At 47.2% G+C, this 13,713-nt stretch overlaps 1 protein-coding gene across 2 annotated transcripts in view; it reads right to left on the reverse strand.

The window, feature by feature from the left end:
* The window catches only part of LOC135555057 (homer protein homolog 2-like), a 143,965-nt gene that overhangs the window by 91,809 nt on the left and 38,443 nt on the right, over positions 1 to 13,713 (reverse strand). The window contains exon 2 of one of the 2 annotated variants that reach the window (XM_064987430.1): positions 6,907 to 7,069. In XM_064987430.1, the coding sequence (XP_064843502.1) occupies positions 6,907 to 7,069 (163 nt within the window). The remainder of the gene's footprint in view (positions 1 to 6,906; positions 7,070 to 13,713) is intronic. The other variant, XM_064987438.1, reaches the window with a different exon arrangement.

The raw sequence follows: 13,713 nt of genomic DNA on the forward strand, positions 1-13,713 counted from the left end.
ATAGGATGTCATGTGGTAGAGATGTACTGGGGAACTGGTCAACAGACAGATAGGATGTCATGTGGTAGAGATGTACTGGGGAACTGGTCAACAGACTCAGATAGGATGTCATGTGGTAGAGATGTACTGGGGAACTGGTCAACAGACAGATAGGATGTCATGTGGTAGAGATGTACTGGGGAACTGGTCAACAGACAGATAGGATGTCATGTGGTAGAGATGTACTGGGGAACTGGTCAACAGACTCAGATAGGATGTCATGTGGTAGAGATGTACTGGGGAACTGGTCAACAGACTCAGATAGGATGTCATGTGGTAGAGATGTACTGGGGAACTGGTCAACAGACTCAGATAGGATGTCATGTGGTAGAGATGTACTGGGGAACTGGTCAACAGACAGATAGGATGTCATGTGGTAGAGATGTACTGGGGAACTGGTCAACAGACAGATAGGATGTCATGTGGTAGAGATGTACTGGGGAACTGGTCAACAGACAGATAGGATGTCATGTGGTAGAGATGTACTGGGGAACTGGTCAACAGACAGATAGGATGTCATGTGGTAGAGATGTACTGGGGAACTGGTCAACAGACAGATAGGATGTCATGTGGTAGAGATGTACTGGGGAACTGGTCAACAGACAGATAGGATGTCATGTGGTAGAGATGTACTGGGGAACTGGTCAACAGACTCAGATAGGGTGTCATGTGGTAGAGATGTACTGGGGAACTGGTCAACAGACAGATAGGATGTCATGTGGTAGAGATGTACTGGGGAACTGGTCAACAGACTCAGATAGGATGTCATGTGGTAGAGATGTACTGGGGAACTGGTCAACAGACTCAGATAGGGTGTCATGTGGTAGAGATGTACTGGGGAACTGGTCAACAGACAGATAGGATGTCATGTGGTAGAGATGTACTGGGGAACTGGTCAACAGACTCAGATAGGATGTCATGTGGTAGAGATGTACTGGGGAACTGGTCAACAGACAGATAGGATGTCATGTGGTAGAGATGTACTGGGGAACTGGTCAACAGACTCAGATAGGATGTCATGTGGTAGAGATGTACTGGGGAACTGGTCAACAGACAGATAGGACGTCATGTGGTAGAGATGTACTGGGGAACTGGTCAACAGACTCAGATAGGGTGTCATGTGGTAGAGATGTACTGGGGAACTGGTCAACAGACAGATAGGATGTCATGTGGTAGAGATGTACTGGGGAACTGGTCAACAGACAGATAGGATGTCATGTGGTAGAGATGTACTGGGGAACTGGTCAACAGACAGATAGGATGTCATGTGGTAGAGATGTACTGGGGAACTGGTCAACAGACAGATAGGATGTCATGTGGTAGAGATGTACTGGGGAACTGGTCAACAGACAGATAGGATGTCATGTGGTAGAGATGTACTGGGGAACTGGTCAACAGACTCAGATAGGATGTCATGTGGTAGAGATGTACTGGGGAACTGGTCAACAGACTCAGATAGGATGTCATGTGGTAGAGATGTACTGGGGAACTGGTCAACAGACAGATAGGATGTCATGTGGTAGAGATGTACTGGGGAACTGGTCAACAGACTCAGATAGGATGTCATGAGGTAGAGATGTACTGGGGAACTGGTCAACAGACAGATAGGATGTCATGTGGTAGAGATGTACTGGGGAACTGGTCAACAGACTCAGATAGGATGTCATGTGGTAGAGATGTACTGGGGAACTGGTCAACAGACAGATAGGATGTCATGTGGTAGAGATGTACTGGGGAACTGGTCAACAGACTCAGATAGGATGTCATGTGGTAGAGATGTACTGGGGAACTGGTCAACAGACAGATAGGATGTCATGTGGTAGAGATGTACTGGGGAACTGGTCAACAGACAGATAGGATGTCATGTGGTAGAGATGTACTGGGGAACTGGTCAACAGACTCAGATAGGATGTCATGTGGTAGAGATGTACTGGGGAACTGGTCAACAGACAGATAGGATGTCATGTGGTAGAGATGTACTGGGGAACTGGTCAACAGACAGATAGGATGTCATGTGGTAGAGATGTACTGGGGAACTGGTCAACAGACAGATAGGATGTCATGTGGTAGAGATGTACTGGGGAACTGGTCAACAGACAGATAGGATGTCATGTGGTAGAGATGTACTGGGGAACTGGTCAACAGACAGATAGGATGTCATGTGGTAGAGATGTACTGGGGAACTGGTCAACAGACAGATAGGATGTCATGTGGTAGAGATGTACTGGGGAACTGGTCAACAGACTCAGATAGGATGTCATGTGGTAGAGATGTACTGGGGAACTGGTCAACAGACTCAGATAGGATGTCATGTGGTAGAGATGTACTGGGGAACTGGTCAACAGACTCAGATAGGATGTCATGTGGTAGAGATGTACTGGGGAACTGGTCAACAGACTCAGATAGGATGTCATGTGGTAGAGATGTACTGGGGAACTGGTCAACAGACCCAGATAGGATGTCATGTGGTAGAGATGTACTGGGGAACTGGTAAAGACTCAGATAGGATGTCATGTGACCCACAGAGTTAAAGTGACATTTTGTTCTGGCCTCAGATGGTAGGAGAAGGAAATTTAAAAAAAACATTTTGTTTTCTGAGGTTAATACAACAATCTCATCAAACCAAAATAAATTGCAGTAATGTTTGGGGCAAAACGATGAAAGTAAAACCCATTAAAGATAATTAGTAGACTAAAGAGAGAGAGAGTGTTTTGAAAAGTATACCCAGAAATTGTATCTGCGGAATTCAATACGGAGCTCAGCTAGGGTTGATGAAATCTCTCTCTGTGAACTAGTCTTCCTTTTCAGAAGAGTGCTCAACATTAAAACACCTGATACACAGACAGGCATTAGCTTACATACCCTGGCTACTCACAAGTAGTGCACTATGTGGGGGGAAAGGGGGAAATTTGGGACGCACACCTAAAGTCAGACAGACACGCCTTTCAGCCCAGTTAGAACACTTCCTTCCATTGGAGAGCTGAGTTGATTCTGTTCAATTAGAACACTTCCTTCCATTGGAGAGCTGAGTTGATTCTGTTCAATTAGAACACTTCCTTCCATTGGAGAGCTGAGTTGATTCTGTTCAATTAGAACACTTCCTTCCATTGGAGAGCTGAGTTGATTCTGTTCAATTAGAACACTTCCTTCCATTGGAGAGCTGAGTTGATTCTGTTCAATTAGAACACTTCCTTCCATTGGAGAGCTGAGTTGATTCTGTTCAATTAGAACACTTCCTTCCATTGGAGAGCTGAGTTGATTCTGTTCAATTAGAACACGTCCTTCCATTGGAGAGCTGAGTTGATTCTGTTCAATTAGAACACGTCCTTCCATTGGAGAGCTGAGTTGATTCTGTTCAATTAGAACACTTCCTTCCATTGGAGAGCTGAGTTGATTCTGTTCAATTAGAACACTTCCTTCCATTGGAGAGCTGAGTTGATTCTGTTCAATTAGAACACTTCCTTCCATTGGAGAGCTGAGTTGATTCTGTCCAATTAGAACACTTCCTTCCATTGGAGAGCTGAGTTGATTCTGTTCAATTAGAACACGTCCTTCCATTGGAGAGCTGAGTTGATTCTGTTCAATTAGAACACTTCCTTCCATTGGAGAGCTGAGTTGATTCTGTTCAATTAGAACACTTCCTTCCATTGGAGAGCTGAGTTGATTCTGTTCAATTAGAACACGTCCTTCCATTGGAGAGCTGAGTTGATTCTGTTCAATTAGAACACTTCCTTCCATTGGAGAGCTGAGTTGATTCTGTTCAGTTAGAACACTTAATGGTAATGTTCAGTAGCTAGGAGGAGGTGGAAGCCTGACATACACAGAGACAGGTAATGTTCAGTAGCTAGGAGGGGGTGGAAGCCTGACATACACAGAGACAGGTAATATTCAGTAGCTAGGAGGAGGTGGAAGCCTGACATACACAGAGACAGGTAATGTTCAGTAGCTAGGAGGGGGTGGAAGCCTGACATACACAGAGACAGGTAATGTTCAGAAGCTAGGAGGGGGTGGAAGCCTGACATACACAGAGACAGGTCATGTTCTGTAGCTAGGAGGAGGTGGGTGGAAGCCTGACATACACCCCCCCTCCCCCTGACTAGCTGGGTTGTATAGTAACAGGTGACGGATCTGTTCTCTGCATCATGCTCAGTGGGGTTTCACTGTGAGAGGAGAAAGGAGACAGCATCAAGCTGATCTTCATTTAGACACTGTAGCTGTTGGCAGGGTGAGGGGTGACAATCTCACAGTATGTCAGACAGACAGAGAGAGACAGAGAGAGACAGAGAGAGAGAGAGAGAGAGAGAGAGAGACACAGAGAGAGAGAGAGAGACACAGAGAGAGAGACAGAGAGAGACAGAGAGAGACAGGGAGAGAGAGACAGAGAGAGACAGAGAGAGAGAGAGAGACAGAGAGAGAGAGAGAGAGAGAGAGAGAGAGAGAGAGAGAGAGAGAGAGAGAGAGAGAGAGAGAGACACAGAGAGAGAGAGATAGAGCGAGAGAGAGGGAGAGTGAGAGTGTGTGTGTAAATATGTTGTGTGTAGGTGGGGTGCTCCAGGAGTTGCCCTTTAAAGGTTCTTCTCCTCGCCGTCACTCCCCCCTCCCCCACATCACCCAGTGACAACACATCAGGGTGGGGGGTGGGTCCCCTCCTCACCCTCTCATAGCCTCAGCAGACTCTCTGGGGTAAATACTAATTACCCCTCTATCCAACACACAGAAGTTGGTTGAGAGTAGGACTGACCCCATTTAGTCATCTGGTCAATGGGCTGTTGGTCAGCTGAGATTTCTTTAGCCAAACAGTAGTACAAATATATATAATAATATCATGGTGTACAAGACGCCTGTCTGATTGACGCCTGGATGATTGGACTGATCCATTGTGGAGAGGCCGTGGGGGACGGAACAGTCCATCACTAAGACATGTGCCACTGAAATTCTATATGGTTACATTACATAAGAACAATGGTGCAACACTAAATAAAAAATATTATTTTATAACAAATGCGCTTGGATAGCGGTCGCTGTCCGCGGTTCTGAAACATCAGTGCGCTGTTGAATTGGTGCCATTTCCTGGACCATGTTGCTATGTGGATAATAGCAGAGTTAACCAGCATATTGGTGTTGAGAACAATGTGGCGGAGACAGCGGCGGAGTGAGGAGACGAGAAAAAGAGCACTTCCTCCTCAATTGTGTTAAACAATTAAAAGGCAAGGAAACGCCAACTTACTTAGGTCTATAATCAATAGCCTAACTGTTAACTGGCTTTAATAAATCATCCATTTATACACTACATTTATACACAAAAATATGTGGACACCCCTTCAAATTAGTGGATTTCGGGCTATTTCTACCACACCCATTGCTGACAGGTGTATAATATCGAGCACACTGCCATGCAATCTCCATAGACAAACACGGGCAGTCGAATGGCATTACTGAAGAGCTCCGTGACTTTCAACGAGGCACCGTCATAGGGAGCCACCTTCCTAACAAGTCAGTACGCCCAATGTCTGCTCTCCTAGAGCTGCCCCAGTCAACTGTAAGTGCTGTTATTGTGAAGTGTAAACATCTAGGAGCAATAACGGCTCAGCTGCGAAGTGGTAGGCCACACAAACTCACAGAACGGGACCGCCGAGTGCTGAAGCGTGTACAAATCATCTGTCCTCGGCTGCAACACTCACTACCTTGTTCCAAACTGCCTCTGGAAGCAAAGTCAGCACAAGAACTGTTTGTTCGGAAGCTTTGTGAAATGGCTTTCCATGGCTGAGCTGCCGCACACAAGCCTAAGATCACCATGTGCAATGCCAAGCGTCGGCTGGAGGGGTGTATAGCTCGCCGCCATTGGACTGTGGAGCAGTGGAAATGCGTTCTCTCGAGTGATGAATCACTCTTCACCATCATGGACGTATCTGGGTTTAGGGGATGCCAGGAGATGGTGCCAACTGTAAAGTTTGGTGGAGGAGGAATAATGGTTGTGGACTGTTTTTCATGGTTCGGGCCCCTTAGTTCCAGTGAAGAGAAATCTTAACGCTACAGCATACAATAATGACATTCTAGACGATTCTGTCCTTCCAACTTTACGGCAACAGTTTGGGGAAGGCCCTTTCCTGTGTCAGCATGACAATGCCCCCCGTGCACAAAGCAGAAATGGTGTCCAACCCTGTTCCATGTGACACAGCCAGCCGTCCAACCCTGTTCCATGTGACACAGCCAGCCGTCCAACCCTGTTCCATGTGACACAGGCAACCGTCCAACCCTGTTCCATGTGACACAGCCAGAGACATCCGTCCGTCCAGCCAGCCAGCCAGAGACATCCGTCCGTCCAGCCAGACAGACAGAGACATCCGTCCGTCCGTCCAGCCAGACAGACAGAGACATCCGTCCGTCCAGCCAGACAGACAGAGACATCCGTCCGTCCGTCCAGCCAGACAGACAGAGACATCCGTCCGTCCGTCCAGCCAGACAGACAGAGACATCCGTCCGTCCGTCCAGCCAGACAGACAGAGACGTCCGTCCGTCCAGCCAGACAGACAGAGACGTCCGTCCGTCCAGCCAGACAGACAGAGACGTCCGTCCGTCCAGCCAGACAGACAGAGACGTCCGTCCGTCCAGCCAGACAGACAGAGACATCCGTCCGTCCAGCCAGACAGACAGAGACATTCATCCAGACAGACAGAGACATTCATCCAGACAGACAGAGACATCCGTCCAGACAGACAGAGACATTCATCCAGACAGACAGAGACATCCAGACAGAGACATCCGTCCGTCCAGACAGACAGACAGACAGACACATCCAGACAGACAGACACGTCCTGACTCCCCACCACCCGAACACGTCCTCCCAACCCTAACACACTCACTCACCCCTACCTTGGATCCATCTACACTGATGATGCGGTAGCTGTTGCGTGTGGAGTCGTAGAAGTAGGAAACGGTGACTGCCTGTTTGCTGGCTGGGACCCAGTTCTTCTTGGTGGTCGGGTCAATCTGGAACACATGGGCCCTGGTGGTGAAGATTGGCTGCTCCCTGCACGGGACGAGGAAGAGACGGAGAGAGGGAAAGAGGAGGAGGAGCGAGAGAGGGAAAGAGGAGGAGGAGCGAGAGAGAGGAAAAGAGGAGGAGGAGCAAGAGAGGGAAAGAGGAGGAGGAGCGAGAGAGGGAAAGAGGAGGAGCGAGAGAGGGAAAGAGGAGGAGGAGCGAGAGAGGGAAAGAGGAGGAGGAGCGAGAGAGGGAAAGAGGAGGGAGAGAGAGGAAAAGAGGAGGAGGAGCGAGAGAGGGAAAGAGGAGGAGGAGCGAGAGAGGGAAAGAGGAGGAGCGAGAGAGGGAAAGAGGAGGAGGAGCGAGAGAGGGAAAGAGGAGGAGGAGCGAGAGAGGGAAAGAGGAGGAGGAGAGAGAGAGGGAAAGAGGAGGAGCAGAGAGAGAGGGAAAGAGGAGGAGCGAGAGAGAGAGGGAAAGAGGAGGAGGAGCGAGAGAGAGGGAAAGAGGAGGAGGAGCGAGAGAGAGGGAAAGAGGAGGAGGAGCGAGAGAGAGGGAAAGAGGAGGAGGAGCGAGAGGGAAAGAGGAGGAGCGAGAGGGGGGGGGGCGAGAGAGGGAGGGAGAGGGATGAGAAGGAGAAGATTAGGAGACCTCTAGTTTGGGTTGGAAGCTCTAGTAATTAATGGTTTGGGGTGTTAGAAACTCCCATGTATTCTATAGGTCAGTCATGCATTGGCGTGGAAATACTGAACGTAACACAAGTCAAAAACACATAAGAACTAGATGACAGCAGGTCAGGTTGTGTGGTGTGAGTCGAGTACTGGGAGAGATCCAGGTCAGCAGTTTAGCCTGCTGCAGCGTAACATATTCCTGGAGCAGTCACCTGGGATGCCAGATCCTCAGTTTCCCTCCCAGTGGAGAGCAGGTGTTAATGTAACACTAACCCTGGAATCACCTGGCAACCCGCAGCCAATTAGCACTTCATCAGCTCAAGCCTCTCACAGGAGGGAAGGAGAAACACACAGGCTATGACACGAGCCCTATCAAGTTCTGGGGAGAAGAAACACCACCACAGACACAGTCTCAGGTGCTCACAGGGTATCAGAGTCCTCCTGGTCAGCTGGTTTAATACCCGGCTGCATTAAGACTAAGGCTGGTACTTGCCAAGGACATCACGATTCCATATCACCACCACCATACTGTAGGTGTGATTCCATACCACCACCACCATACTTTAGGTGTGATTCCAGATCACCACCACCATACTTTAGGTGTGATTCCATACCACCACCACCATACTGTAGGTGTGATTCCATATCACCACCACCATACTGTAGGTGTGATTCCATACCACCACCACCATACTGTAGGTGTGATTCTATATCACCACCATACTTTAGGTGTGATTCTATATCACCACCATACTTTAGGTGTGATTCTATATCACCACCATACTTTAGGTGTGATTCCATATCACCACCACCATACTTTAGGTGTGATTCTATATAACCACCATACTTTAGGTGTGATTCTATATCACCACCACCATACTTTAGGTGTGATTCTATATCACCACCATACTTTAGGTGTGATTCTATATCACCACCATACTTTAGGTGTGATTCTATATCACCACCATACTTTAGGTGTGATTCTATATCACCACCACCATACTTTAGGTGTGATTCTATATCACCACCATACTTTAGGTGTAATTCTATATCACCACCATACTTTAGGTGTGGTTCTAGATCACCACCATACTGTAGGTGTAATTCTATATCACCACCATACTTTAGGTGTGATTCCAGATCACCACCATACTTTAGGTGTGATTCTATATCACCACCATACTTTAGGTGTGATTCCAGATCACCACCACCATACTTTAGGTGTAATTCTATATCACCACCATACTTTAGGTGTGATTCTAGATCACCACCATACTTTAGGTGTGATTCTATATCACCACCATACTTTAGGTGTGATTCCAGATCACCACCATACTTTAGGTGTGATTCTATATCACCACCATACTTTAGGTGTGATTCCAGATCACCACCACCATACTTTAGGTGTGATTCCAGATCACCACCACCATACTTTAGGTGTGATTCCAGATCACCACCACCATACTTTAGGTGTGATTCCATACCACCACCACCATACTTTAGGTGTGATTCCAGATCACCACCACCATACTTTAGGTGTGATTCTATATCACCACCATACTTTAGGTGTGATTCTATATCACCACCATACTTTAGGTGTGATTCTATATCACCACCATACTTTAGGTGTGATTCCATACCACCACCACCATACTTTAGGTGTGATTCCATATCACCACCACCATACTTTAGGTGTGATTCCACATCACCACCACCATACTTTAGGTGTGATTCCACATCACCACCACCATACTTTAGGTGTGATTCTATATCACCACCATACTTTAGGTGTGATTCCAGATCACCACCATACTTTAGGTGTGATTCTATATCACCACCATACTTTAGGTGTGATTCTATATCACCACCATACTTTAGGTGTGATTCCATATCACCACCACCATACTTTAGGTGTGATTCCATACCACCACCATACTTTAGGTGTGATTCTAGATCACCACTATACTTTAGGTGTGATTCCATACCACCACCACCATACTTTAGGTGTGATTCCATACCACCACCACCATACTTTAGGTGTGATTCTATACCACCACCACCATACTTTAGGTGTGATTCTATATCACCACCATACTTTAGGTGTGATTCTATATCACCACCATACTTTAGGTGTGATTCCATATCACCACCATACTTTAGGTGTGATTCTATATTACCACCATACTTTAGGTGCGATTCTATATCATCACCACCATACTTTAGGTGCGATTCTCACAATTCTCCACCAAGATTCTATTGTGATTTGATGTTCCACACATATTGCTCACTATATGTCTGCCGCAGAGAGAAGAGAGACATGAGAAAACTAAATGTTGATCAGACAGGGACATTATTTTTTTAAGTGTTGAAAACACATTGGCTCACTATTTAAAGATGGAGAACAAACTATAGGATGAAACATACCTGTGTTTAGGTGCAGGGTCAGACTATTAGAGCTAGCTAACGCTACCTACTAAAAATAAAACACACACACAGAGCCTTCGGAAAGTATTCAAACCCCTTGACTTTTTCCACATTTTGTTACGTTACAGCTCAAATGGAAGGTGAACCTTCGCCTCAGTCTGAAGTCCTGAGTGCTCTGGAGCAGGTTTCCATCAAGGATCTCTCTGTACTTTGCTCCGTTCATCTTTCCCCTCGTTCCTGACTAGTCTCCCAGTCCCTGTTGCTGAAAAACATCCCCATAGCATGACGCTGTCACCACCATGCTTCACTGTAGGGATGGTGCCAGGTTTCCTTCAGATGTGACGCTGTCACCACCATGCTTCACTGTAGGGATGGTGCCAGGTTTCCTTCAGACGTGACGCTGTCACCACCATGCTTCACTGTAGGGATGGTGCCAGGTTTCCTTCAGACGTGAAGCTTGATATTCAGGCTAAAGAGTTCAATCGTGGTTTCATCAGACCAGAGAATCGTGTTCCTCATGGTCTGAGTCCTTTAGGTGCCTTTTGGCAAACTCCAAGCGGGCTGTCATGTGCCTTTTACTGAGGAGTGGCTTCCGTCTGGCCACTCTATCATAAAGGCCTGATTGGTGGAGTGCTGCAGAGATCGTTGTCCTTCTGGAAGGTTCTTCCATCTCCACAGAGGAACTCCAGTGACCATCAGGTTCTTGGTCATCTCCCTGACCAAGGCCCTTCTTCCCCAATTGCTCAGTTTGGCCGGGCAGCCAGCACTAGGAAGAGTCTTGGTGGTTCCAAACATCTTCCATTTAAGAAAGATGGAGGCCACTGTGTTCTTGGGGACCTTCAATGCTACAGAAATGTTTTGGTACTCTTCCCCAGATCTGTACCTCGACACAATCCCGTGTCGGAGCTCTACGGACAATTCCTTCGATCTCATGGCTTGGTTTTTGCTCCGACACCCACTGTCAACTGTGGGACCTTATATAGACAGGTGTGTGTCATTTCCAAATCATGTCCAATCAATTGACTTTACCACAGGTGGACTCCAATCAAGTTGTAGAAAAATCTCAAGCATGCTCAATGGAAACAGGATGCACCAGAGCTCAAATTTCGAGTCTCATAGCAAAGGGGCTGAATACTAATGTAAATAAGGCATTTCTGCCTAAAAAAATGATAAAATATGCACAACAAATGGGAAAACCTGTTTTGCTTTGTCATTAAGGGATATTATGTGCAGTCCATTTCAGAATAAGGCTGTAATGTAACAAAATGTGGAAAAAGTCAAGGGGTCTGAATACTTTCCGAAGGCACTGTACATCTAATATATATATATATATATATATAAATAAATAAATAACGCTCCCACATCCAAAGTACATCCAGCGAACGGCAGGCCAGGGGTCGAAAACAGATTATTGATGAAAGAGGACAGAGGAGGCTGACACGAACTGTGCAGCTCAACAGAAGGGCTACAGTTAGTGGACTTCTACAGTCCAGCTCAACAGAAGGGCTACAGTTAGTGGACTTCTACAGTCCAGCTCAACAGAAGGGCTACAGTTAGTGGACTTCTACAGTCCAGCTCAACAGAAGGGCTACAGTTAGTGGACTTCTACAGTCCAGCTCAACAGAAGGGCTACAGTTAGTGGACTTCTACAGTCCAGCACAACAGAAGGGCTACAGTTAGTGGACTTCTACAGTCCAGCTCAACAGAAGGGCTACAGTTAGTGGACTTCTACAGTCCAGCTCAACAGAAGGGCTACAGTTAGTGGACTTCTACAGTCCAGCACAACAGAAGGGCTACAGTTAGTGGACTTCTACAGTCCAGCTCAACAGAAGGGCTACAGTTAGTGGACTTCTACAGTCCAGCTCAACAGAAGGGCTACAGTTAGTGGACTTCTACAGTCCAGCTCAACAGAAGGGCTACAGTTAGTGGACTTCTACAGTCCAGTTCAACAGAAGGGCTACAGTTAGTGGACTTCTACAGTCCAGCTCAACAGAAGGGCAACAGTTAGTGGACTTCTACAGTCCAGCTCAACAGAAGGGCTACAGTTAGTGGACTTCTACAGTCCAGCTCAACAGAAGGGCTACAGTTAGTGGACTTCTACAGTCCAGCTCAACAGAAGGGCTACAGTTAGTGGACCTACAGTCCAGCACAACAGAAGGGCTACAGTTAGTGGACCTACAGTCCAGCTCAACAGAAGGGCTACAGTTAGTGGACTTCTACAGTCCAGCACAACAGAAGGGCTACAGTTAGTGGACTTCTACAGTCCAGCTCAACAGAAGGGCTACAGTTAGTGGACTTCTACAGTCCAGCTCAACAGAAGGGCTACAGTTAGTGGACCTACAGTCCAGCACAACAGAAGGGCTACAGTTAGTGGACCTACAGTCCAGCACAACAGAAGGGCTACAGTTAGTGGACTTCTACAGTCCAGCACAACAGAAGGGCAACAGTTAGTGGACTTCTACAGTCCAGCACAACAGAAGGGCAACAGTTAGTGGACTTCTACAGTCCAGCACAACAGAAGGGCTACAGTTAGTGGACTTCTACAGTCCAGCACAACAGAAGGGCAACAGTTAGTGGACTTCTACAGTCCAGCACAACAGAAGGGCTACAGTTAGTGGACTTCTACAGTCCAGCTCAACAGAAGGGCTACAGTTAGTGGACCTACAGTCCAGCACAACAGAAGGGCAACAGTTAGTGGACTTCTACAGTCCAGCTCAACAGAAGGGCTACAGTTAGTGGACTTCTACAGTCCAGCACAACAGAAGGGCTACAGTTAGTGGACTTCTACAGTCCAGCTCAACAGAAGGGCTACAGTTAGTGGACTTCTACAGTCCAGCACAACAGAAGGGCTACAGTTAGTGGACTTCTACAGTCCAGCTCAACAGAAGGGCTACAGTTAGTGGACTTCTACAGTCCAGCTCAACAGAAGGGCTACAGTTAGTGGACTTCTACAGTCCAGCTCAACAGAAGGGCTACAGTTAGGGGCGTAAGCAACAAGGGCGTAGGCAACAAGGGCGTAGGCAACAAGGGCGTAGGCAACAAGGGCGTAGGCAACAAGGGCGTAGGCAACAAGGACGTAGGCAACAAGGGCGTAGGCAACAAGGGCGTAGGCAACAAGGGCGTAGTCAACAAGGGCGTAGGCAACAAGCGCGTAGGCAACAAGGACGTAGGCAACAAGGGCGTAGGCAACAAGGGCGTAGGCAACAAGGACGTTGGCAACAAGAGCGAAGGCAACAAGGGCAAAGGCAACAAGGGCAAAGGCAACAAGGGCGTAGGCAACAAGGGCGTAGGCAACAAGGATGTAGGCAACAAGGGCGTAGGCAACAAGGATGTAAGATTTACATGTAAAAGGCTACATATTCCACAGCCTATCAGAGGGGGGGGGGGGGGGGAGGATGACTGACATCGGTCGACTTTTCAAATCAATGTGAAAATGGGAATTAAATAGCATCCAGATGACCCAGATTGGATTATAATGCCATTTGAAGGATACAGCTTCAGGCATCTCTCCCAGCATGACTACTTTCCATTAGGACAAATTAACTCACAACCTCTCTGTTCGTCAGAAACCATTTGAACAACGACTAAAATGAGGGACAA

This window comes from Oncorhynchus masou, chromosome 2, assembly GCF_036934945.1.
Source record: "Oncorhynchus masou masou isolate Uvic2021 chromosome 2, UVic_Omas_1.1, whole genome shotgun sequence".
NCBI classification, from domain to species: Eukaryota; Metazoa; Chordata; class Actinopteri; order Salmoniformes; family Salmonidae; genus Oncorhynchus; species Oncorhynchus masou.